Source organism: Peromyscus eremicus, chromosome 12 (assembly GCF_949786415.1).
Source record: "Peromyscus eremicus chromosome 12, PerEre_H2_v1, whole genome shotgun sequence".
Taxonomy (NCBI): Eukaryota; Metazoa; Chordata; class Mammalia; order Rodentia; family Cricetidae; genus Peromyscus; species Peromyscus eremicus.
In genome coordinates, this window is record NC_081428.1 from 6721300 (window position 1) to 6748153 (window position 26854).

Sequence of the window (26854 nt, forward strand, 5' to 3'; positions counted from 1 at the left end):
TCTAGTCCCCAAACCATGGTTCTTGAACCCACATATTTCATTAGGCATGTGTTAAAAAACAAACCACAGTATAAACTGAACTCTAGAATAACTATGCTTTAGTAAAGTTGACAATGCTGTAGACATCTGATCTAACGTGGCCTCTGCATCCTTCTTCTGCCACAGATTTTCCTTTCATAGAGTCCGGGTGAGACTCTGATATTGTCACTGTCTCTTTAACTCCCTTTCTTTTTTTTTTTTTTTTTTGGTTTTTTGAGACAGGGTTTCTCTGTGTAGCTTTGCGCCTTTCCTGGAACTCACTCTGGAGACCAGGCTGGCCTCGAACTCACAGAGATCCACGTGCCTCTGCTTCCCAAGTGCTGGGATCTACAGGTTTAGTCATTGATGTTTTTGAAGTGTGTAGTCCTTCCCTGTTCTACTTTAGTTAAATATTCCTCATTCTGTATTTATCTTACGTTTGCAATTCTGTCGACACAGTACAGATGCTGCGACCTTACTAGGTAGCGTGTTTGCAGGAATCACATCCATTTGTCCCCACTAGTGATGACCATTTTAATCAGCTGACTAGGTTCTCAACGGTGCTATCATAGTATGCTTGCAAATAATAAGCATTACGTGGAGCCACTAAACACCACACACATTTTCTTGTCCTCACATAAAGATCCCCTTAGGTGTGGTATCCTATGACGGTCCTAACTCTCTACCATGACGATACACAGTAACAGTCCTACAGTATCTTTGGGAGGAATCTGGTATGGTGAAATGAGTGACGTGATTTCGATACACACTGGAACTGAAAACAGCATGGTGAACAGATGTGATCCACACAGAAAACACCCGCCATGTTAGCACACGTTGAAACACTTCTAAGGAAACTCTACTTTCGTGTGCCAGGCCAGGACACACGAAGAAGTCTCAATGCAGACCCAGATCTCACTCAACAAATTCTCACTGTCCCCTGCACTCACAATCTGAACATGGGATGCATGTTCAGAGGATTCCCCAGCTCTCAGAACCAAACACAGGTGCAGGGTTCAGACTATGAGGGCTCTTCGTATTTTACAGTGAAATACTGTTCAAGACTTTGCACATTTCCACTTAGACAGAATTTCAAATAAATAGGGACACTAACTTGCAGTTCTCCTTCCCACCATCCACCTGGGTTCTTTTTTCGGATCAAAATCAGCTGACCGGGAGCCAGGGTGAGTTGTTCAGGACCGGTAGCGACGTAGGAAGCAATAACCTGGGCAATTTCTGAAAAACAAGATCAAATGTTGTAGTGCACCGTTGAGTGCGGAGAAAGAATTCCGAAGAATACACAGCAGTTTCCCAGGATCGGAGAGCAACACCATGGGAATCAGCATACTGGCTGGTTCCTACTCTGCGCGGGGTGGGGCTCTGAATCTGGACACCTGGGTTTGGCCTTTCCACTCAGCTCAGCCTTCTTTGGGCTCCTCACTGTGTCATGACTCAGCAGCTTCCTGCCATGAAGTCCCATCCTGCCTGTTCTCTGCTTCCTGTCAAAGAGTCTCCCATAGTTCCTATGGACCCCGATGAAGGGCCAGGTCCCTGCTCCTCCAGCTCTGTGAATCTGAGGATGCTTCCCTCTGCCTGGATACTAACAGGAGAAATTTGATTTTTCTCAGAAACCCACGGGAGCCTAGCTGCAGCTCACGTACACACGGCTTAGGACTGTCTGTCACCCCCATCAACACAGTCAAATCAGCCATGGCTCATATTCTAGAAGTGACCCATGAGTTTCTGGTTTGAAATCACGGAACCATGAGCTTAACTTCTTTTTATTCCAAGTTACAGGAGGAACATAGAGTTATGAGAATAGAAAAGAGTAATTCAGTATAGAAATAAAAAACGTCAACAGTTCTATAGCTTTCCTGAGTCTTAAAGACTCTGGTGCCGCTGAGGCTGCAGCTGCCTGAACTCTGAAGCCATCCAGAGCAAACGGTTTACTCCTCTACACTTGCCCAGCTCCGTGAACCTGCAGAGCAGAAAGGAAGGAAGAAGGATGGCAAGAAAGAAGTGTGGAGGACAGAAAGACAGAAGGGAGGGGGTGGGGAGGCCCCAAGTTCTGACGTGTCCTACTGTCCTGCTGCATCTGGGGGATAAGACCCTGCCCCTCAACAAGCCCCCATTACTCTGCCCTGCGGTCGGAGGCTGGCCACATGACAAGAGGGGTCTGCCTGGTGCTTCAGAAAACCCAGGAAGGCAAAGGCTTGGTGCCCAGCTCACAGCTAGTCTGGATCCGGCCGAGAGCTTGAGCAGAGAGTCTGTGGGGACGGGGCCACTCCTCTGGCATGCCAAGGACAAGTTCTAGATTCCAAGTTTTTGGTTTGGAGACAGTCCCAATCAGCGTCCTATTTGGCTTCAGCCTCTTCTGCTCCTCAAAGGCCCTGGCATACGGGCCGGCAATCTGCCCTAGCATTCTGAAGAGCCCCTGTCCCTGAGCAGCTTGCTAGTTCCAGGGTAAAGTGAGGCCCACCCGAGCACTATCTGGACCCTCTGGAATGACAAATGTTGGGTCAGATCCCGCTGTGTGCTCTGACTAAAATCCCCTTTCCCTGGCTACATGCATGGGAGCTGAGCACGCAGCCCCTCCAGCACACTAGTGCCTGTTCAGACCTATAATTTCCTAAGGATTTGACAGCAAAATCACACCAGCAACCTTGGCCGGGAAGCAGGGCCACACCAACCCAGTCGTTTCACAGCTACCTCCTCCTCCTTCATCCCACTATTAAGAGAACACGTGGTTTTGCTTAAATACACTAAAAATTTGGCTTCTGAGGCCTGACTACCACTTTGTACCTTCAGTGTTTGCCTGGGGAGAACCACCTGATTCTAAGTTAATGAAACCCATCATGGGACAACGTCTGCTGCCACTCTGACTGCCACTGCTGGTACCACTGGGGCTGCATGGGCCACAGGAACCAGCAAGGGCTTTCCAAACTCAGTAAGTTTGGAAAGTTTGATGCCCCCAGAGCGGCTGACCCTGCAGTCTGACGGCTCCCTACACATCAACTTCCCACCATCCTGCCTGGGAAAGTCTCCACTGCCCACATTTCAGCAACAGCCACACTTCACAGCCATGCACACTTCATTAACAGGGAAGGGTCTACCCACGCACCGTCAGGGAAGACTCCTCTGCCTCTACTTTAGATTTCTGGCTGTAATAAACAAAGGTTGGGAACACTATCAAGTACACTCATTCACACTGAAACAGGCATCAGGGTTTGTAACTTACCGGGTTTTTTTCCTAAGCTCCCTGCTTTCCCAGCAGTTCCAGAGCCCTTAAAACAGAGCAGAAGGTCTCATTTGCATGCTGAAGAGTCGACCGTACAACTTAAAAAAAATGATTAATAATGCAAACCCGCCAGAGCACCTAAACCCCTCATTTCATTCTTGGGAAACAGGCACCCTCAAAGAAGCGGCCTTTACTCTGTGAGAGAGCAAATGTGTGGTCCTGCAGGCCAGGAGGCTCGGGGTCTGGCTACACGCGGCCCAGGCACATCCTGGATCCGGGCAAATCCAACGGAAGGCCCCATGACGGTAGGACTACCGTCCCCTCTCAGCTCGCTCTACCACCTCATGGCTAGCCAGGAAACAGCTCACAGTTAAAGCCCAGAGGCTACAACAGACACCTGAGTCTACCACGCAGATATCTCTCTCTCTATATTTACACTAGAATTTTCTTTAAGACGGAACCCGCATCGGGGGATGGATTCCACCCTTCCCCCTCACTTCTCTCTACCCAATTTCACACTGTCTGAGCACTGACAGTTCTCTCTCTATGCTGGAAGCACAATCGTAAAGCAAACCATGTTTTCTTCCAACTACTGAGTGTTCCAGGAACACTCCGGGGTTGAATTCCTCCCGGATAGCCATGGAACTTTAACCAGCTGAGTCAGCCAGCAGAGACCATGAGAGCCAGGACAGGGGCCAGAATGCAGCCTGTGTGACAAAGTGCTCTATTGTCAATTAATGCTCCCCCTTGAGTGCCTACCCTTGTAGTAAATTAAGCATTTCAATGGAATAAAGTGAAGGGTTTAATAAACCAAGTCGGTCACTGTAAAGATAAAAATGTGCATTATGTCTACGAAGAACACAGTTTATCACTGCTGCTGTATTTCTAGTCCCTGAAATCGAATGACCACTGAAGAGGAGAGGCTTGAAATAAATTTTACTCTAATTAATGAGCTTTAATTAATGAGCACAATTATAAACTATCAATTTTCTTGCTATTTTTCTGGCTGACTATCAAATGAGAATAGCAGTGAAAAGAGAGAGTGTAGCTACTTCCTGTACATGGGCCTGTAGTAACCCCATGTTCCACACAGAGGGGAGCGGCTGACACGGGCCGGCCACAGGTCAGGTGGCTCCAGCGGGCTCCCCCTGAGAAGCTGCAGGCCGCGGGGGGGGGGGGGGGGGGGGGGGCGCGGGCGGGGGCGGAAGGGCAGCTCCTCAGCCCCATGGGTCCAGCCTGGTGTCGCCACCAGAGAGTACTGTTTCTTTTAAGTCTGTAGGAAGCTTTGCTCTCACACTGAACTTTGTATTTTTATTGTCATTTGAAGACATTTGATTTAAAAATCTTAACTGGTAGTTATTCCATAGCCAATAATTAAATAACTGAAGATGGTGGGAAGAAAACACCCCACAGGTCAGTTGGCCTTTTAAGGCCAGCACATGTTGTTCATGTTGAAGGACTTCAGATGCCTTCAGATAGAAAGGTGCAATTTATTGAAATATTGTGTTAGAAATAGCTTTTACATTTTCAGTATAACAATGTTACTTAAATATATATCAAAGCTATCTCTCTCTGTGTCTCTCTCTGTCTCTCTGTCTCTGTCTCTCTGTCTCTCTCTCTCTCTCTCTCTCTCTCTCTATATATATATATATATATATATATATATATATATATATCACATATATAAACACACACACAGAAAACTTAGGTGAAATTTCAATGAATAAAATTTTTTAAAAGTTTGGATATAAACCAATGGTTTTGGATTTTACCTGTTCCAAAAGTGACCTCACTTTAAGAGTTTTCGTGTCTGATGGCAGGAACTGAACCCCTGAAATGTCATCTGCATAATCTAAGGCCAACTCGCTGGCCCAGAGAAGGGTTGGACTTTCCCTTTCTAGGTCTATGGAGTCCAACAGGCCAGCTGTCTTACAAGGGAAAATGATTTCTTCCCAGCTTTTTTTCTGCCAAGTTCTGTAAGGGTGGGCAGACTTACACAAACACCCAGAATTTAGCAAGCTGCTCTCAATACCACAGCAAGCATAAATCTCCCCCGAACAGTAGTAACTCAGATTTTTTTAAGCACACAGAGTCATTCCTGGGGGGAGAAGGTCAATGGCAAATGTACAGCAGCAAGTGACAAGGCCCATGCTCACCACAGCCACTAGGGACACAAGGGCCCACAGAGGAAGCCCATGTGCACTGTCGGGCAGTAAGGGACAGTGAGCGCCTTGTCCACTCACTGTCTCAATGACACAGCTCTACAGCTCCTGCCAGCTCTTCTCTCCCTGTGCCTAGGCGATGTGAGGGGAAAGGAAACAACTATGGATTTACTGAACTTAAAAAAACACTAAGGTTCATTCCTGTCGGCTTGTTCCTATGGTCTGTTAATGGCTATGATTATACCACCAAACTCCCTTGACTTGAACCTGGCCACTCCAAAACCCTCCAACCCCAACCATTTCATGAAGTCTGCACCGACTCAAGACCACATCCTACGCAATCAGATATCAAAGGAGTCATTTCGCCCTGTAAGGATGGTGGCAATGCCCAAAACATACCAACCTCTTGGAACTTAATGTCTTTATACTGTGAGGCAAAAAACAGATGTGAACCAGAACGCCTTCATTTACACAGGCGAAGAACCGATGGCCAAGAAGAACTAGTGAAGCCAGTGTACTCAAATCATAAATTGGTTACATACAGGACTACGTTCCACACTGACCACTGGGGAGAGAGGAGAGCCCCCAGTGCGGCCTCCGTCTAACCTCAGAGTTCTGCACGGAGGAAGCCCAAGCTTGCCCCACAGTACCAAAGGACATGGTCAGACACGTCAGTTACCATTGCAATCCAGAACTCAGCAGAACCCAACACAGGGTTCCGCTGGCAAACACCAACCCCCGCCGAGAGAACCACCACACACAGAGAGGGAGAGGAAACAGTTAATGTGGGTTTACCTCTGAATCTTTAAGCCTCACATAGTTAGAAGGGAAGACTCCGGACTTGTCGCCCACCGTTCCTGTCCACCAGTCACCATCTTTCTTGGTAACCAAAATCACATCCCCTTGCTGAAAGGTTAAATCTCCTTGCTCAGAACTCTCGTAAGTGTACATGGCAATAAATTCTGGAGAAATATTGAGATATGGAGAGAGCTTGATTGTTTAAAGACATCCCAGACAGCTTGGCAAAGGCAAGTTTATGATTCAGGAAGTCAGGGTGAGATCCATCCAAGAGACACTCGCCACAGGTCAAAACCCAGGGCCGCGCCATTCCTGGGTTCCACGTTCACCACTGCACATAGAGATGCAGTGCATGCAGAGTGGGGGTCCAGCCACGGGAACACAGAGCAAATGTTCCGCACATCTCCTGACTGAACATCAAGAACAATCTAGGGTTGCTTTACATACATCACCTCTTTAAATGAAAAAAACGCTTCCACCTTCAGCTTTAGTTAACATCAAGTGAGTGTCTACTTTGTGCTATGTACAGGGTAGGATGTGTTCCCATGCAGGCTCTTGGTATGCAAATATCTGTATTTCAGTTTTGAGGGAGCATGTAGCAGTTTTAGAAGACACTTCCTATCAATCAAAGGATACACCTTTCACTATTTAAGTGCCCGAGTGAACACCTGAGACATATAGTACCATGTATATAAACAGTAGGGGGCTGTTTAAGAGCCAAACAGTAGGCCTTTGGTTATGGTTGGACATCTGCTTGCCACTCAAGTTGCATAAGCAGGTACAGGAATTGATGACAAACACGTCTCCCCAGCCCAAGAAAATAACCAATCATTTCTAACAAGCTTATTAGAAATACTACTCATGTGATTTAGTCTCAAGGACTAAGAGCTGGTATTCTCTAGTGACTCCAGTTGGAGAGGTGCACATTCCACAGGAACATCTCCCTTAATTCTAAGTAGCAGTCTGCTTTGCTTTGATTTGACCCCAAGGCTCAGAACAAAGTCATAGTCAAGATCACTGGACACAAAATCCCAGACGTTAATACAGAATATTTACAGGAGGAGGCATATGTTTCTTATTTCTAAGTTTTATCCACTTTGTCCTAGGCCTTTACACATTTTTAAAAAGTAATAAAACCAAGCCTTTCAGAAGGCTTACTCAGGACCAACTGTATTGTTACATTGTAACGTGTCTTACAGGAGGCTCTCAGGACAGACTCTATTGTTACATTGTAACATATCTTACATGAGCTAATACCCTTTCAGAGCAGAGCGTAAGTCTGGCTAGCAACCAGAACTTTGCATAGAGACCTCCTTGGACAATTTGACATTTACTTTGTATGTGGCTCATGTGTGGAGGTCAGATGACAAGGTGCAGGAGCCCGTTTTCCCGTCCGCCCTTAGGGTTTCGGGTTTGGGAATCACAGTCAGGCTATCTATCAGGCATGGCTGCAAGCGGCGCCTCCCCGGACTAACATGAGGAGCTTTGTCCTAATGAAAACTGAAATAAGTATAGGGAACCAAAGCCCTCAAGTTTGAGCTAAACGGACATCCCTAACCACAAGAGGTCTCCCTCAAATGCAAGGGACTAGTGACCTGTGCTGAAGCCAGCACTGACTGCTAGGCCCACAGCTGACACCCGTCACCCAAATGTCCCTGGGAAAACAGGACCCTGTCTTTGGTCCTGCATGCTGGTAACAGGAAGCTCCACGGTTAAAACAGAAGACTACTTTATAGTTTCAATTAGATGATGTTTAATGTATTGTTAACAAAGGGCCCATTAATCTGTAAATAGCCTTTCTCAGAATTTCTAATGCCAATATCCTCCTACAAGCTTTCCTTTCCTGGTTTTTCTAATGCCCAACTCATTTCAAAACAGACAGCTACCACCTAAGTACCATGCCCGCAGACATCAAAGCTCCAGCAGGGCATCTCCATTCACTCTCATCCTCATTTGATGTCTCAGTATTCTGGACACTGACTGCTTGTGTCTGCTCCCGTTTACCACGCATCCCCACCCGGCCATTTCTGACAGGAGTCTTGGTATTCTACACATTTCCTGGATTATTCAATATATAAATCACCTTCTTTAAATCCATTTAAAATGTTGGAGTATCCATCAAAATGTTCAGGAAACTCAGAAATGGGACCGCTAGCTGAGTGTGGTATTGCAAAACGTCAGGGGACTGCAAGGACTGAGAGGTTCCTCATGCCTCGCCCACCCCTGCCCAAGGCTGTGGGAAAGCCAGGCTCCATGAGAGAATTCAGAGGGCACAGGCCAGTCCCAAGCCACTACTTCGATCTACCCAAATGGATACTCTATTTAAGACTACTTTATAGTTTCAATTAGATGATGTTTAATGTATTGTTAACAAGGGGCTCATTAATCTGTAAATAGCCTTTCTCAGAATTTCTAATGCCAATATCCTCCTACAAGCTTTCCTTTCCTGGTTTTTCTAATGCCCAACTCATTTCAAAACAGACAGCTACCACCTAAGAACGGACTCTGCCTCTCTTCTGCTGCCTGACGTTCGGAGGGAGTGTGGGTCAGCTGTGCCCTATTTATTAAGACCTCAAGGGTTGCTGTCTCCGGACGTGTCCCTTCCACACTGCTGTGCCATGAGAACAAGCAGCTCTAAGTGGCTCTCCCAGGCAGCAAGCACATGAGGCCAAGCAGGCAGGAGCAGACATTTACTGGCCTTCATTCTAAAAGCTTTACACATTTTATCTCATAATCCTAGTAACAAGTTCCTCGGAAAAGGGTGGTTATTATGCCCACTTCAAAGATGAAGTTGAGGCGTGACTGAAATCATGTAATTACTATGAGAGAGCCAGAATATGAATTCTCCCTCTCTAGGGAGACCTGCTGACACATGAGACACTCAAGTTTTTGCTGTTGTTGTTACGGGGAAAAGGTAAAATTTGCTTTTAATTAGACTGAAGGCATATTACATCGAAAAAGAGATTTTTGCCTTGTTCTAATAGTGCTAAAATAATTATTAAGAAAATGTGAATGTGTAAAGATGATTATTCTAATGGAGTTCACATAATAATAAATATATATCCATATAAAAATAAATAATAATAGTTATGTGGAAAAGGTGGAATTTTTTTTAGCAGTGATGAGGTTTTATAACTATGTCTATAAACTACACAACAATTATTTTAAAAAGTCTTCCGAAGAATGGTCTACTGTTCCTGGGAGTCGGAACTGGCTTGACTCTTCATTTGTGCTGCCTCTGCTGAAGCAATTATTCCAAGAACTCGACTTTCCATTGGCAAAGTTTCTAAGGCACGCAACAATTTTACTGTAGTGCAGGAAGAACCCTCTGTCATCACATAATGTATTCCAGACTCCTGTGAAAAGTCGCCACACACCTCCGTTGACAGCTGTAACTACAGATCTATCTGCTCATGGCCACGCAGAGGCTTAGCTCAGGTGGCCCGGTCGGCCAGCACCCGTAAGGAAGAATGGAAAAGAACAGTGAGGCCTCAATTATGTACATTTGGGTCATTTTTAAAACGTTTAAATAATACCTCCTTCCACAGCCTGGCATGTAATATCCAGGACTGTCATATAACAAAGATCAGAGGAGAAAAAGCAGTAATTATTTGTGTAATAAATATTGAAAATGAATATTTCAGGCCTAAATAATCTAGCTTGGTCACTCACACAGAGCACAGAGAAGCGATCTTCTGCTTCAGCAGGGGTGTCCTCATGACACTTGCGGTGTTCTGAATGCTTCACTGGACTGTGCAGTCAGTTTTAAAGCAATACAATTATCCATGTAAGTCAGACAGGAGGGCTACATAGGGACGCAAGGCCATGACTGACTTATGCTCGGAACTGGATCCTTAGTGAATGCAGTGGGCTTCTCTCACGGCCAGGAGAGTAACTAGACTCCAGCTCTGGATGGCCAGTGCCTCTAGCACTATCTTAAAAGGACTTCGGAAAGCAGTTTATGTAAAGAGTTCAGCCTCTGCTTCACCTCAGGAGGTGGAACAGAAACAGACGGCCTACTTAAGTGTGAGTCCAGTCACTGTGATCATTTACAGTCTGCACTGAACAATGTGCTCAGCCTCCTCAAGAGCTCAGTGCACCCCGGTCCTCACCTTCTCCAGGAGCGGCTGGCTTGGCTGCCGGAGAAGCCACTCTCTTTAGGGTAGCAGGACTTTCAGAAGGGCCAGGATCGATGCTGTAAGAAGGAAGAAGAGAGCAGTTTAACACTCACCTGAGAATGCCAAATGACACTTTGACACTTTCTCTTTGAAAGCTAAAAAAAAAACAAACCAAAAACCAAAACAACAAAAAAACCACAGCTGCAGCAGTCACCAGAGCTGGGTTAGGGCACAGTGAGGGCGCTAGAGGCATGAACGACCAAGCTCACACCAATGCTTCCCCCATTCACTACACAGGACACACAAGCTCACACCAATGCTTCCCCCATTCACTACACAGGACACACAAGCTCACACCAATGTTCCCATTCACTACACAGGACACACAAGCTCACACCAATGCTTCCCCCATTCACTACACAGGACACACAAGCTCACACCAATGCTCCCATTCACTACACAGGACACACACGCTCACACCAATGCTTCTCCTCCTCACTACACAGGATACTAGCTCAATGCCAGTCTTTTCAGTGCTGACTAGCAGATGTCACGGGGTATTCCTGCTAGTGGTATCCTCTTACAACTCCCGGCCGGTTTTGGACATCCTCATATGTTGGAATAATCAATAACAACCTTGTGGGTTCTATGTCACATGCAGACACTAATGAAGAAGCCATTCATTCATTCTTCCAATTATTTCCCCACATGTACTGGGTACTAAGCATAAAGAGTCATAATTCCCAAACAATTCAGGGATTCTTAGAGAAGTCAATGCAGAACATGAACATAGGCTTCCCTGCCAGAGGCAAACAACGGCTCACGAACATAAGCTCCCTTTCTGTCCTTCATACACACATTCTAACTTTTCAAGAGACAGTCATCCTGCAGCTCCCACCAATGAATCTAACGGGCACAAACAACACTATCTAATACTGCTTGCATCAAAGAGACGCAGATAAATACAGTACCTTGTAGCTTTCCTGACGGGCCCTGAAATGAGTTTCACGTAAGACTTGGGGAACCACCCCTTGTGACCTTGAACTTCTCCAAACCACCACATGTCTTGCTGTTCCAGAACGGTGATGACATCGTTTTTGTTAAAGTTTAGGTGGTTGTCTTTTTTGGCTCTCCAAGGATAGAGGGCTTGAGCTTGCAGTCCCTCCACTTTTTCACCCTTGTGTGGAACGACATAAAGGACCCGTGATCACACTGCAGTTTACCACCGAGACAGGTGCACACAGTGCTCACACAGCCACAAAGGACACCGCCTCCGCCCACCCGAGTGCCAGGCACCTCGTGGCTTCTCAGCAACCGTGCATTTCAGACGTGGAGACAAAACCCTGCCAGCTGGCCGCTGCCTGCAGACCCCTACCCAGCCATGCTTCTTCAGCTGCAGAAGCTCTGTGTCTTTTGTATTTCACTGTGATGGGGCAGACATTTTAGGAGACGAACGGTATTTCAGTTTGGGTGGACACGTGCAAACAGGCCATGCACTGGACTGTGCTTGTTTTATTTCCCATAACTCCAGACAGCTGGGATTAGAAGGATGAAGAAAACATCTCTTCTGCTCTCTGCACATAGTTTGGACAAAACATTTTATTAACCTTAAAGTGGAATAAAAATATCCTCTAGTCAGGAACTTAGTGTACAAGGAAGAGCTAGAAACAGCTAAGCATGTCATTTGGAGGAGTGAAATACACTACACACACGTTCTCGTGCTTCACTGCGGGGTCAGAGAGGCGAGAAGGACCGAGCCCGCCTCGGGGCACCAGAGACAATTTCACAGGGGAAGCGGCATTAGAGCCGGGCCTTGAGGGATGAGCAGGGTTCTGAGAGCTAGCGCTGCAGAAGGGCACTCCAGGCCAGAGGCTCAGCCCAGGCCGAGGCCTCGAGGCGGCATGCGGAGTGCGCTGCAAGGGGTCCAGGAGAAGCAGCAGGACCCGGGGCTGTGGGCAGCCTCTGCTCACGGAGGGGTGGAGCACGAGACAAGGCTGCAAAGGCAGGGGAGGCACTTAGTATCTGTTTAAATCACCGCGATAACTTAAAGAAATAAGACAAGTCCCGCTTCAGTTATCCGCGTAAACGGATAAGGAGCAAAAGTTAATGCACAAGGAGAGTTGGCCCAGAGCCCCCTGAGCGTGACTAAAGTCATCTTTAGTTCTGTGTTCAGATCTGCTCAGTAGCTTCCGTGAGTGTGTCTGTGACCTCTAACCCTTGCTCTGCGTGGATTCTTACCTCCCTACACGGAAACACTGACTTTCTTCCATTCTAGCCCCCAGGTCACTATTCTCCACCCCGTTTCCCTCCTTGCTCACGGATCCAGTGCTTCTCCCTTGCTAATCCTCTCAACTACCTCATGGACTTCCAGGCCAGAACGGAAGGGCAGCCGTTGGCTGGGCGCCTTTACAAAAGTCTGGGACGTCTCCCCTGACACTCTTTCCCTATGTTAGGTTCCTGAACCAGGCCGAGGTCAGACAAGACTGTGACCCGGGGTTGAATCAAGGTCTGCCACTTACTGATTCTGTGACACTCGGGCAGCGGGTAGGTTTCTCCAAGCCTCAGCTTCCGTATCTACCAAGGAGATGGCACTCCTCTAAGGCAGTTATAACGTTCAGAAAGACCTGTGCAGAGCCTTGCTGTGACTGACAACAGGGAGGTGGCTCCAGTACCACAGTCCCGAGTCCAGAGCTGGGCAGCACTTATTGCTAGAGAACGGTGAGTTCCGTCCACCAGGAGCCCGCATCTTCCCTGTGCAATTCCCAGCCTCTCCTGAGCGGCTCCACTCCACAGGCCCTCAGAGCTTGCTCCTCACCTTCACTGACTGACAGCGTCACTGTGTCCTCTGCTCCACTCCTCACAAACCCAGAGTTCTCAGGGCTCAACTTCCTCTCACCTCCCTGCACCCTGGATGATTTTACCTTTCCTTCAGTCACCAAGAGCTGGACTCTACTGTCCATGATGGGCTCTTCACGGCCGAAGCAGTCTCTGATAACATGACCACCTCAGCCTTCCCCGAGTTCTAGAACTCACTCTCGCCCCCACGGCTCTTACTCACGCCTCACCCATAGCACCTCCCTGGTCACCGAGCACCGGCAGGACATGCTTCCGTGTGAGTGTGGGCAGAAGCAGAGGACTGCCGGGCAGGCGTCCTTCCCATGCCCGGCGGCATGCTCTCGGGCACTTGCTGCTTTCTCTGTCTGCTGTCCCCGGCGGCCTCCTTTCCCTTGGGGCATCATGCTTGCTCCAGTACAGCTCGCACCCCCCTTCTCCTTCCAGACCGTGTTCCGCCATGGGCTGTACCAGCCGGAGGCCCCGCTCCCACCACCTCACACTCAGCTCCTCTCACTAGATTCTTCTCTCCCTCCTCGGCTGGCTCCTTTCCTTCTCTCTGCCACCGACCCTGCTCTGGACACAGGAACTCAGGAGGCTCTAGGCTTTCACATTAAGTGCCCTGTGAGCATGGCTGCTAGGCAGCTCCAATCTTCTTGTACACCACTCCCCCCTGGATCTGCCTGCCGTCTCTTCCATTTTAAGCATTTCCTGAACAGAAACTCCCTGTGATCTCCTGGGGCCTCCCAGATGGGCATGTGCTGTTTGATTGATTAATTTCATTCCTTCATCATGATTACATTAACCTAAAGAGAAATGCTCACAGTAACAACCCCTCATTAACCTAGAGAGAAATGTTCATAACAACAACCCCTGTGCTTTCAGAAATACTGTTCTTTAGCAGGGCTCCCTCCCATTAGCCTGAAATTGGTCACCTTTTCCAGTATGGACCACTGGGGTAGCCAAATGGGCTGACCCAGAATTTTCTTTACGTGCAACCTGACTCTCCCCAGGGCAGTTTTGATACCTTTTTAATCCATCAACATTGAAGCTCTGATGCCACTTTTTCAATGAAGCTTCTCAGACAGAGGCAGGACAGCTTAAGGCCTCTGACCTCTGAGGATTACAGTAAGTCTCAGGTTCTGAACTAGGTTCGGTCAGCCCACCCAGCTTCACAGGAGGAGACTGCTTTTGAACGCACTGCCAACAGAAGTCTGCCGAAGCTGCTGCTGGAATCACGCTAGCTACAGATCACACTCAGTCTTCACCCCCTCACCGACTGCCCTACCTGGCCCAGGACGGGAGAAGGGGAGGAGCCGGTGGCCGTGGCTGGTGTAAAGGCCGATCTCTGCCTTAACTGGCCAGCGCTGGGCACAGTGAGAGAAGGCTGAGCTGCCCATGCGTCCCAGTTATCCGTTTCCGGTTTCTCACCGGTGCTGGCGGGCCACCTAGAAGAAAAGCACACGTCAGAAGCAGCACTTTCTAGTGGCCTGGCATTACAGGACACCCACACAAAGGGGGCACCCCAGGTAACAGATCAGCGACATTTATGTGGGCTTCTCTAGTTGAGAAGAGAGAGGATGGGAAAGAAGCTGGGCTCAGGTTTGACTCCACTGCATACACTAGCAGTGTCCCTCAGGCCGAGTAGAACACTGTTCTTTCTCTCCATCTTGATCTCTTCTCTAGAACACCCTGACACTCTGGATAAGTTGTGAGGGTCACTGGATCAGTAGGCAGGAAACATTCACAAGTACTAAAATTACTACGACAGCAGCGGCTAAGTAAGAAGGAAGTGGGTGCTGCACCCGGAGACACTACAGCTTGGCAGCTGAGTCTCAGTCCCGTGTGTCCACAGCAAACACCCGGTCAGATGCCCAGAGGCCACAGTGACTGCAGTGGCCTACCTAGCAGGTTAGGTGTCCTATCTCAGGACAGCCCCAATTTTGTGATTTTTATACTGTCAGGTAAGCTCATCTGTTTTGAGTGTAGATCTGAATGTAATATGCTGTTTATATCTTTATAAGACCTATAAGCAAATCTGAAAACCAAAGCAACTCCTCCTGAGACTGTCCATCTTGATGTTCTGGTTTGGAAAGATGCTTTTATGCACATAGGAGGACTGGTACACCAGAGTTCTCAAGGAAGGGACAGTGATCTGGTTCACAGAAGAAGAAACAAAGCCACCAACCAACAACAAAAATGAAACGTGACATTAGGGCCGGGACTAGAGCCTGCCTTGCACACACAGAGTCCCGCGCACAGTAGGTGTGGTAGTGCACACCTGTAATCCCAGCACTTGGGAGAAGCTCAAGGTCATGTGATGAGTTTGGGGTTAGCCTGTGCTATATGAGACCCCGCCTCGACAAACAACCATGGTACCAATTCTATATCTTTTTTTTTTTTTTTTTTTTTTGGTTTTTCGAGACAGGGTTTCTCTGTGTAGCTTTGCGCCTTTCCTGGAACTCACTTGGTAGCCCAGGCTGGCCTTGAACTCACAGGGATCCGCCTGGCTCTGCCTCCCGAGTGCTGGGATTAAAGGCGTGCGCCGCCGCCACCACCGCCCGGCCCAATTCTATATCTTAACTGGAGCTTCGTTTTGGAAAGTCAAGAGCTTTTCAAGCAAGACCGAGAAAAGTAAGGCTAGTCTGGTCTAGGCCAGTAGAAGGCTGTTTCTTAGGCAGAAGTTCCACGGGGAGGGCACTCTTGAGCACCTTTATGTGAAAATACATGTGAGGAAACCTTGCGACCCTCCTCCCCTGGCTTCTTCTGTCCTCGGCCACTGCTCCGCTGCCCCCTCTTCCCAGCTGTTTCACTCCATCTTTCTCTAGAAACACGCCTTGACCCCTTGCCGTCCAGGCTGTCTCTTCTAAACGGTCATTCAACTTGAAAAGAAGTCTGACGCCCTTCCTCCTCATACTCTCGCTGCATTAGTTAGAAATACTTTTGGACAACTGCACATGTAGGGCACGGACCTCCAAAAGGAGGTCTAGGCAGTGGCTCCCCTATCATCAGAAACCCCTGCTCACAGGCTGTCTGCCCAATGCCATTTTCTGACGACAGGGCACGTACCCTTCTCTGCAATGCACATCTGCTCGAGGATAGCAACATCCCAGGGTCCACAGAAACCACTTTCTGTCTATTCCACACCACATGACTGACTGCAATTTTTGTTCCTTGCTTAACAAAACAGCATCATTTCCCAGCCTGCAGGAAACAACTGAATATTTTGCTGACTGACACAAATGTCAGCACGGATTATGAGGAAGTTGTATTTGTCAGTTTCTTCTCTAAAATAAAAGATACAGATGAATGATGGGACAAAACACAGATGACTTTCTTTTGTACCCTGGTACACTGCTGTTTGGCAACGGGCATTAAATCCAGTTTGGAGGCCAAGGACCCCAACTTGTCCTTAGGCCAGCCACAGGGAGGGGTCATGAACACATGCCTTCTTTCTTTCTCAAGACTCTACAAACTAGAAGAAGGAAAGATGACTGAGTTTGGATTTCAAACTTGTCAAAGACAGCATATTAACACGTACGTGGAACTGAAGTCTGCCCAGTTGTTGGGGGCTGTAGAGGGCTCGGAAGAGGTCACTGGCAAAGGAGCGGGGGTCTCACGCAGAGCCAGTTTGGGGACAGGGGCAGATGTCAGATCGGTCACTGGTTTGGCTGGAGTGGGCACCTCATTTTCTGGAATCTTCTCCGCATAGTTTGCAGGGAACCATCCTGTCTTTCCTTTTAACTCTCCGCCAAGCCACCCCGGCTCTCCAGTCTGGCTCTCGTCCACCTGTGGGAAGTCACAGCGTTTCGTTGAGATGGACAGCCGTCAACTCTGGCCCATCAATCATCCCACCACAACAAAGCCCCAAGCCTCTGCCCACGACTGACACACAGCACAGATGGTCTTCATCTGAGTCCCAGTGTCCAGAAAAGTGACAAAGCATGTTCTTACTCTGCTCCCCACCCCTCCAGCTCCTGAGGACAGCCGAGTAAAAGTACCTCAGGCCTTTGGACATTCTGAATTGTGAATTGATCTGACAGGCTTCATCACTCAGGAAGCCATGTAATCATTAAAAATAATTTGACTTGGGTTTATTATTTCAAGCAAAGAGTGCAACCAACATAAAGTCAGTATCCTTAAAAAACTCCACTAACCAAGCTTTTTTTTTTTTTTTTTTTTTTTTTAGCATAAGGACAAGGAGGATAAAAAACAAAAACAACAGCCGTAGCTCGTTTGGCTGGGAAGCAAAGCTGACCCACGTGTTCAGCCTCTTCAGAGCGCCACGGACACTAGATGAGTAAGGAAAGAGGTGCTTAGTTACAGCCGTCACCAGTTTTCGTGGGACTATAATTTTCTTTTTACAAACTAAATTTTAAGATCCACGAAATCGCACGGAGAACAGAGCCTTTTGTTTAAATTTTCAGAGGGGCTGTCTACTATGCTGAATGCTTTAACCTCAGTTCTGTCCCCAAAGAGCTATTTAAAACGGCCCAAGCCTTCCTCCACATCCCTACAGTTTCCTCACTAGCTTACGAGCGGTGGGGACGGCTCTGGAGGACCACACTCCCCATGAGAGAGCTGGCTGGCTGAGGACCGGAGTCCAGTGAGTCCCGTTCTCACCCCTGCACAGTGGCCCGGAGCTGACGACGCCATCTGGCACTTCACTGGACATTAAGGTGACTTTTCAGAAACCACAGGGGTAGGGTAGGTCTAAACAGCAAACCTGAACCAAACCTGGGTCCTCTGCGGGCAGCAGGTGATCTTAACCATTGAGCCATCTCTCTAGCCTCAAAGAATAATTTTTTTTTTTCCTCCTGAGACAGGGTTTCTCTGTGTAGCCCTGGCTGTCCTGGAACTCTCTGTAGACCAGGCTGGCCTTGAACTCAGAGAGATCCACCTGCCTCTGCCTCCAGAGTACTGGGGTTAAAGGTGTGGCCACCACTGCCCAGCTTAAAAAGTAATTCCTTAAGGCTGAGAATTCTTTCTCCACACAGAAAGGAGGACTCTTGGGTCCTGGACAGGATCTCCCGGGGCGCTGGTTTCCAGATGACCACTGCTGCTCACACTCACACAGGTACAGACACGCTTCCCACTCGGCTCCCTTGTCTTCCCTTCTCCTGGGCAGCCCCAGTCACCTCTCTGCAGGAGGGTTTGTAATAACTGTGATCTTCTAGTGGGATTTACTTTGAGGCTGAACTCAAATGAGGGTTCCTCTGCCCTCCTGGTTTGTGTTTAGTGGCAGCATCAGACCACATTGCAACTGCTGGGCCCTGGAAACACAGCCGCTTCTGAGGACACCAGCACTCCCTGGGCAGGTTCTTCGACCTCCAACTCAGGACTGAAGGAAATGTCAGGTGGAGCAAGTGATGAGTTTATATCGAACACAAAAGACTGCTGAGTGTAATGGTGGAGAAAAGGGCTCTGCATTTAGACTGCCTCCATTTTAAATACAGGTTCTGTAGCTATTAACTGTATGCACCGGGCAAGCTTAACTTCCGAGGCCTGCCTCGTTTCTTTGTCTAACATGTCCGTGTTAGCATAGTGCTCTGAGAACTGACACATCTTTGTTGTCTGTTCTGCTTTGGAGACAGTTTCTCTGTGCAGCCTTGGCTGTCCTGGAACTCCCTCTGTAGACCAGGCCAGCCCGGAACTCAGAGATCCGCCTACTTCTGCCTCTCAGGTGCAGGGATTAAAGGTGTGTGCTTCTGATAAACCTTTAAAAGTTTAACAACAGAGTTTTGGAAATCCAGCTCTGACCTTATGCAATGTTCTCATGTCTGGACTTTGGTCCTGCTACCTAGTTTCGATCTAGTTTACTGAAAACAAGCTTTGGTTGGTTCTCGGCTCCAGAAGCCTGTCTCGAACCCTGGCTCCGGTTAACCTCCTGCCAGATCATCTCCTATAGGGACCCATTTGATATCTCATTTCTGTCTGTCTGGAACTCTCACCGCCATAAATGCCAACTGCAGGATCTACTGTTATCTGTTTAAGGAGCCTTGGGTGGATGTAAGGAATGAGATCAGAAGTCCAGAGGCAATGTCTGACCCTAAGAAAAGATCTAGCCCTCACCCAGCTACAAAACCACACCTGGTCTGCCACTAGCAAGGGCAGAAACCATGCGCACCTCTAAACATCCTCAGGAGCTAGAGGGACCCCGAGCTCAGATTCGCCTTCACCAACAAGAGCTCCCATCTACAAGGCAAAGAAGAAATCAGCCTGGGCTTCACTTACTGCCCTCGACAACAGTGTGTAGCCTCAGGACAGTGACTTACATTATCTCACAGGATGGCTTAGTTTAATGACTACGGTTAAGGTCTGGAGGAGGGAGCAGGAACTCATTCTTAACACTTAGCCACTTGGAACAAAACAAAAGGGGCAACATGAAAGCGAGAGATATTTCTTCTCGGATTTGGAAAACTTTGCCCAAAACGCCAAGCCAATTTTGGAAACACACAAGACTACAACAGATAAAGAGGTTAAGGACATAAATTTGGTAACATGGCAGACTAAGACTTGGACTTTTCACAAAGCACACTCACCCAATGGTAGCTTTTAAGAGGGATTCTTGTTCTATTTAACAAATAAGTTTAATCTTAATATAATTTATCTAACCAGGTCTATCCCATTCATCCCAGTTTCTTTGGGAATAATTCCGATAGCACATCATGGAATTGAAGCGCAGCCCCTAGATTCTACTTACATTTCTGGAATCTGGGCCCAGAGCAAGTCGACAGTACTAACTATTCACTGTACATCTCACCTGCTGGATGTAAAGGCCAGATGTGCACAGTGGTCACTTCAGATTTAAATCCACTTGGTTAAAGCCGAAGTCTAGCGGCTACCTGCACACTGGCCACCGTTTCACTAGGCAGCTTTGGTTTTTCTTACATTTCCAACTTGATTCCAGAGGAAGCACTGCTGTTACATTTGGGTCCTGAATGACATTCCTGGCTGTGTGCCAAAAGCTTCACCAGCACAACACTACTGAGAGGCGGAAGAGCCGTTAGGAGATGGGGCCCAGTGAAAGAGTGTTAGATTTTTGGGGATATGACTTTGAAGAGGGACTGTAGCTGGAGTTTTCCTGCCTGGCCCACAGTCAGGGCAAATCTCTTTCACCTGCCAGTCCCACAGCCTCTCAGACCCGACCAAGTAAACACAGAGACTTATGTTGCTTTCAAACTGTATGGCCGTGGCAGGCTTCTTGCTAACTGTTCTTATAGCTTAAATTAATCCATTTCCTTTAATCTATACCTTGCCACATGGCTCGTGGCTTACCGGCATCTTCACAAGCTGTTTCTCATCGTGGCGGCTGGCAGTGTCTCTCTGACTCAGCCTTCCACTTCCCAGCTTTATTCTCCTCCTTGCCCTGCCTACACTTCCTGCCTAGCCAATGGCCAATCAGTGTTTTATTTATCGAATAATTAGCAACACATTTGCCATACAGAACTTCCCACAGCAAGGGACCGTGGGACTCTGGGTCCATTCCTTGCTCTCTCCTGCCCTGGGGTACATTATCCAACCATCCTTCAAACTCTTAAATTTTTTAACTTAAAAAAATTAATATGTCTATGTGCACGTAGGCACACATGCACACTTGTCCTTGGAGGCTAGAAGAGGACATCAGATCCCTTGTAGATCTGATGAGTTACAGGTGGTTAAGAGTTGCCTGTCATGGCTGCTGGGAACTGAATTTGGGTCTTTGGGAAGAGCAGGGAGTGCTCTGAGCTACTGAGCAATTTCTCCAAGCTCTTAACTTACATTTTTCTAAACCTTGGTTTACAAATGGTGGATTTCCATACGTCCTTATCTCTCTATGCTGCCCCTTGTCCCCTCCCCCGATCTTCTGCATCCTACCACCCCATCCCTGATTTACCCTTTCCACTGCCAGCATCCCCCTGCACCCTATCCTCGACAACACTTTCATGTCACCTGTATTCTGCTAGCCCCCTCCTCTAAGGCCCCCCAGTGATCCATCTCTAGTTTCCTAGATTCTACAGCTCCTCCAAGTCAAACAAAGCTAAAGGTTCCAAGCTAGGATCCACCCATGCAAGAGTTCACACAGCATCTGACCTCCTGTTCCTGGGCAGCCTTACTCAATACAATTTTTCCTAGTTCTATCTGTTTAACTATAATCTTCCTAATTCCACTGTCCGTATGTCCCACATTTTCATTGTCCGTTCATCAGCTGATGGACATCTAGGTTGATTCTATGGCTCCCATGAATAATATAACAATGAACACGGATGAGCTAAGCATCTCTGTGGAGTAGGATAGAGTCCTGTATATATATGCCCAGGAATGGTAGAGCTGGATCATATGGTGGTTCTATTTCTACTATTATTATTAAATTTGTGCATGGGCATCTTGCCTGCTTATGTAAGGATATTAAACATTTAATATCTTTTAATATCTCTTCTTTTTTTCTATATAATTTATTTAAATTTATTTTATGTGCATTGGTGTGAAGGCGTCAGGTCCCCTGGAACTGGAGTTACAGACAGTTGTGAGTTGCAATGTGGGTGCTGGGAATTGAACCTGGGTCCTTTGGAAGAGTAGACCGTGCTCTTAACCACTGAGCCATCTCTCCAGCCCCTCAAATGTCTTTTGTAAAGCAGGAGCCTCGAGGCCAGGGAATCCTTCCTTTACTACAACTAAGCAAGCCTGCTGTCGTGGTGCACAGGAGGATGTGCGAATGCACGAAGCTGGCTATGTTACTATCTGAAGCACCTAACTCGTCAGATCTGGCCCTACGCCTGTCAATGGATGTGCACACTAGTCTCTCAGTGATGTTCAGACTAACTGTGAAAGGAGTTGAACCCAGGTGATAACATTTTGGAGAGCTAAAGAAGGTGGAAGAAAATGCTTTTTATATTAAGTTTTTCTCCACAAGTAGAAAAAGAATGCAAACTCTTGCCACACAGGCATGAGGATCTGAGTTTGGATCCCTATACTCCATATAAAAGCAAGGAGTGGTGGCACATGCCTATAATCCCAGTGCCGGCGAGGAGGAGACAGGGAGCGATTTCAGCACAAAATGACTAGGTAGCTGGTAACTGTGACAGAAGCCCTTGGACTTTGGATGATTTTCTAGAAATGACTTAGGATTAGTTCTGACAGGACAAAGGGGTGGGGCTAGATGATAGGTTCCCGAGTCCCCAGTGAAAGGACTAGAGAGAATTCTGCACTGTGTATTCGGATTGAAAGTTGCCATCCCGTCTAGGGGCTAAGCAAGGCCGTGATTAAAAAAGAAATGTACTTACGTCTGTAGAGTGCACGCATGTGGAGGTGGACATGGGGGTGGGGTGAAGAGGGCACGTGTAAGCTGGAGGACAGCTGTGGGGTGGACGCCCTCTTTCCACCTTGCCATGGTGACAGGGATCAGACAGCTCAGGCTCAGGCTCAGGCTCGTGTGCAAGCTCCTTTACACACTAAGCCACTCTGAAATTCCTTGAGCTATTCTGACACACCTGATGCTCCTCTCATCTTGGCCCCAGCGTTCAGATATTCGGCTGGTGCTCGATCCTCAGCTAGATCTTAACAAGTAAAATTCCTCTCATTGCCTGTCCAGGTGTGTGGGCAACGCGTACCAGATGTCAAACTTCACACAGACACACAGACAGACACACAGACACACCCCCCCAGGAATGGCGACCTCCACATCAGAAAAGAGGCCATTATTGCTAATGCTCTAAGCCTCAGCCATCAGGGATGATGAGCAGCCTCAGTTAAAGGAGCCCCTGAGCACATCATTCACACCGACTCCGTTCTTCTTTAAGTTGCTAGGCTACTGGACAGTCACGGAGAACTACATCACCGACTGGGTTCATCTGTTTCTCACGCCTTTTCCAAGAGGGATTTAAGTATTCAAATGGCAGACATCATCTTCTATTTTCTTTACATGATCAAACCTTCAGAATATGGACAACACACAAGACGGCGCATTCGACTGTTAACAATGAAAACATAGTTTGGGAGCAAATTGGTCTCAAAGCAAAGTATTTTAAAGGACCCCTCCCCCACCAAGACTTCCCGTATTCAAAGGGGAAACATGGATGGCTGAAGTCTGCTGTTTTTCAACGCCGTTTTGAGGAATCTGAGAAACGGATGACTGCAATCCTGACAGAAGTATAAGTGAGCCCCGAATTACTCAATGTCACGAGATTGGCAAATAACTCGTCAGCCTCTACTGTCTTCACACTCATGGTCCTTGAGGGAGCAGAGGCAGGACAAGCCAGAGTTTAAGGCCAGCCTTGGCTACATGGCTTGAGGTCAGCCTGAGCTACAGGAGACCCCGTGTCGAGAAGGCAAGGAAGGAAATAAATAGTTTTGTAAGCCAGGAAGGAAATCATTCGACTCTTCTCTTTTAAGAGAAAAAGTTTCAAATGTTTAATTGTAAGTTTAATCTAAGCGCCAGGCGGAACCTTGACAAGCATGGAACCTGCAGACTGAGTCCAGCAAACAGAATCCAGCACACAAACGCTCACGATTTACATTTTTCTTTTCAGCACAACCCTACGGTACAGATCCCAACATGTTTTCACTGCCACAACATCCAAAGGTCTGCTCACTTACACAGAAGTAAAGCGATTTAAAGAACGAGACATGAGCGAGAGGCAGACTTCCTGACGGAGGCACTTACCCTTTCCCTCTTAACCTCCACCAGGAAAGCAAAGGGTTAAAAGCAAGGTGAAAGACGTTTAATGACATGGTGCACCTTACAGTCGTCTAAGTTCTACTCATGGAATCAAACTGGGGTTAGCTGGCCAACTCCGGGAAAAGGAGTCAGTTGTTAGAGGCTCCCCACTAATGCAATAGTTCCTCATTGAAACACAGATCACTGTTTAATATCCTAGGATGAAAAACACATATGTCTCAATTCTTAACTTTCGGTTACTTGTAAGTGAATCAAGAAATTCAAGTCATTTAGAAAATAATTCAGATCAACCACGGTGCTTTATTCTCCTTTTAGAATTAGTTCTTGTAACGTTACAATATAGACTGCATTGGGTTGTTCATTTACGCCAGGAGCACGAACTGCAGCAAAGCAAAACTCAACATTTTTGTTAATTTTCCAAAGAGTAATGCACATTCTCTGTATTTAATTCATCACTTAAAAAACCAAACCAACCCGTAACTTGCAGCAGCTGGGAGCGGAGGAATTCTGCATTTACAACTACTTCTTCAAGACTCTTCATAGTGTGCAGTGGTCTAGCCTACACGATCAGGCAGTCACGGGACTGAACGCACACTAAAGGTGCAATCCACACACTGTCCTTATCACCTGCATTAAAGTGCTGTCAAGACACACTTTGAACACAAACTTCCATTCTGAGACAAAGGAAGGAACGTTGAGTTTCTGCTCCAAAGACCTCGACTCTGCACCCTTGGATTTCACACTCAATGGAGATTTCCTGATTGTGCAACAAAGTGCAAAAAGAGGCCAGATGCCAATCTTTGCCATCTTTTGCCATCTGGCGGCCATCTTTCTTACCATGACTACATCTCCTGGCTGGATGGTGATTTCGTCGTGACTTCTGGATTCAAAGGGGTACAACGCTCGGTAATACACCACTTTTACGTTCTCCTGTGCAGAAATTGTAAGCGGGCCTTTCTCTGTTTAGGAAGAGGAGGGACACATTACAGGAATCACTGACATGCTATTGGAAGTATTGCCACCCATTCAAGGAATTTCTGACACACACACTGAATGCTGAAGGGGAACAGAATCTGAGAGGAGCAGCTAAGAACCTTGAGAATTCATTAGTGGGTTCTCCAAAAACAAGTTCCCAGAACTGAGTGTGGTGGGCGAGGCAGGCCAGAGAGCCTTTCTCTGTCTCTTGGCTCTAGCAATGAGCATCTGCAAAGCATCAACAAGCTCTGCTCCCCACCCAGGGCGTTGCTGGTGGATGACAGCAGATCCGATCAGCTAGAGAAGGGGAAGAGGAAGAGAAACACAACTTTCCACATAAACAGAGGTAAATGTTGGTCTCTGGGGCACTTAACAGGATCGCATAACCCTAAGTGCTGACTCCACATAATGTCCTAATGACCCTGGGGAACTGAGTCTTCTGTACTTCTGGGTAATGAATAATGAGGATAATTTAGATTTTTAAATCAAATGAAAAAATTCTGAAATGCATTCTGGTAGAGGACACTCTCGGATTTTGGCTAACAGTTAATTACAGCCCTCTGAATTTTTCTACACACTAGCTACAAGTAACCTGACACCCATCTTAGCTGAAAAGCAGTGAGGTAGATTATTATCTGTGTGACCTAAGGAGAAAAACTGTCCTCAGTTCACACTGAGAGGAGGCACAGGAACTTTACTGGCCCCAGAGGTTAAAGGAATGTGAATTCCTTTTTAGACCACAGAGAAACCTCAGAAAGTAAGTTGACTCTGCCTTGGACCCTCCTCCATGCCCATTCCAGGTCCTTCTTCCAGCCAGAGCACCTTAGGCAGGGCCAGCTCCTAACCCAGCACTGCGTCTCACTCCTACCCACCCACCCACCGTGGGGTCAGGGAGCAAGCACGTGGTTTATGAGACATGTCAAGGTATTTGCTGCTTTCTGTGTGTGGCTAAGGATTTTGAAAACACATCTGAGTTTTCACCTGATATTATCTAAGGGGTAGCTTTTATTAGTTAACTTTCCCTAAACAAATTTAGGTCAACCTTCTACTTATTTAAATTTTTAAAGAGGCAAATTGTATTGAAAGAGCAAAAAAAAAAAACCAGACACACTTTCAAACGGCACAAAAGCCAGTGTAGACAAAACCCAGTTGACATAGCCTAGCAATTTCAGGGGAAAATAACAAACTAGAGAAACAGTAAGTGACCTTTTTGCAAAATAGGTCAAGTTCAGCATTTGTAATATACATACTAATAGGGTTTGATAATGGAATTCATGCCACTTGGCTCAGGTCTGCAGAGGGTTCCTGGATACCAGTGGAGTGAGGCAACTTGAACATATTTGAACATACCCAAGGAGTAAAGAGCTACAGTATCCACTCAGAGACAGACATCTCATTGATATTAATATAAGCAAGCTGGGAGTGGTAGCACCCGCCTTCAATCCCAGCACTCAGGAGGCAGAGGCAGGCAGGTCTGAGGCCAGCCTCTCTACACAGTGAGTACCTGTCTCAAAACAACAGAACTCAAGATCACGATTAGGCACAGACCCTGCTCAGAGGCTCTGGGGAGCTGACGCTGTCTACTGTACATAACAGACATACTGAGGCGACTCTGATAGAGCTGGGCATCACACACTGCACAGCCTCCGCCCCTTCCGATACCTGTGCTGGACCAGGGTGCTTGGACAGCTGGCTTGGCTGCGTCTTGGTGGGGATGGAAAAGCCGACTCAGCTTGTCCTGCACTTCCGGTTTGGCTCTCTCTTCGCCCTCCTTCTTTTTGATGCTGTCCTCCCTTTTCAGTTTGTCCTCCTCGTGGGGTTTTCGAGGCCTCGCATGCTCCTCCTGCTGTGCGTGCTCCAGCCATTGCTTGTCCCTTTCCTGAACTCGTCTGCCAACAGAGACGCTTGATTACAGCAAGGAAGCAACCCTGATTCAACAGTCCTGTCCCCGCTTTTCGTCAAAAAGCCCCTCTGGTCAGGGAGCTGCTAAATATCAAGGGAATCTGCTCTTCACACACACAATTGAATCCACAGAATGGCTTCTCTGGCTCTGAGC

At 47.4% G+C, this 26854-nt stretch overlaps 1 protein-coding gene across 3 annotated transcripts in view; it reads right to left on the reverse strand.

The window, feature by feature from the left end:
• Positions 1-26854, reverse strand: part of Itsn1 (intersectin 1) — a 189273-nt gene that overhangs the window by 46370 nt on the left and 116049 nt on the right. For all 3 annotated transcript variants that reach the window (XM_059276967.1, XM_059276968.1, XM_059276969.1), the window contains exons 18-26: positions 26461-26687; positions 24661-24782; positions 16708-16955; positions 14455-14614; positions 11306-11511; positions 10329-10411; positions 6214-6380; positions 3257-3302; positions 1133-1254 (exon numbers count right to left, since the gene is read on the reverse strand). In XM_059276967.1, the coding sequence (XP_059132950.1) occupies positions 1133-1254; positions 3257-3302; positions 6214-6380; positions 10329-10411; positions 11306-11511; positions 14455-14614; positions 16708-16955; positions 24661-24782; positions 26461-26687 (1381 nt within the window). The remainder of the gene's footprint in view (positions 1-1132; positions 1255-3256; positions 3303-6213; positions 6381-10328; positions 10412-11305; positions 11512-14454; positions 14615-16707; positions 16956-24660; positions 24783-26460; positions 26688-26854) is intronic.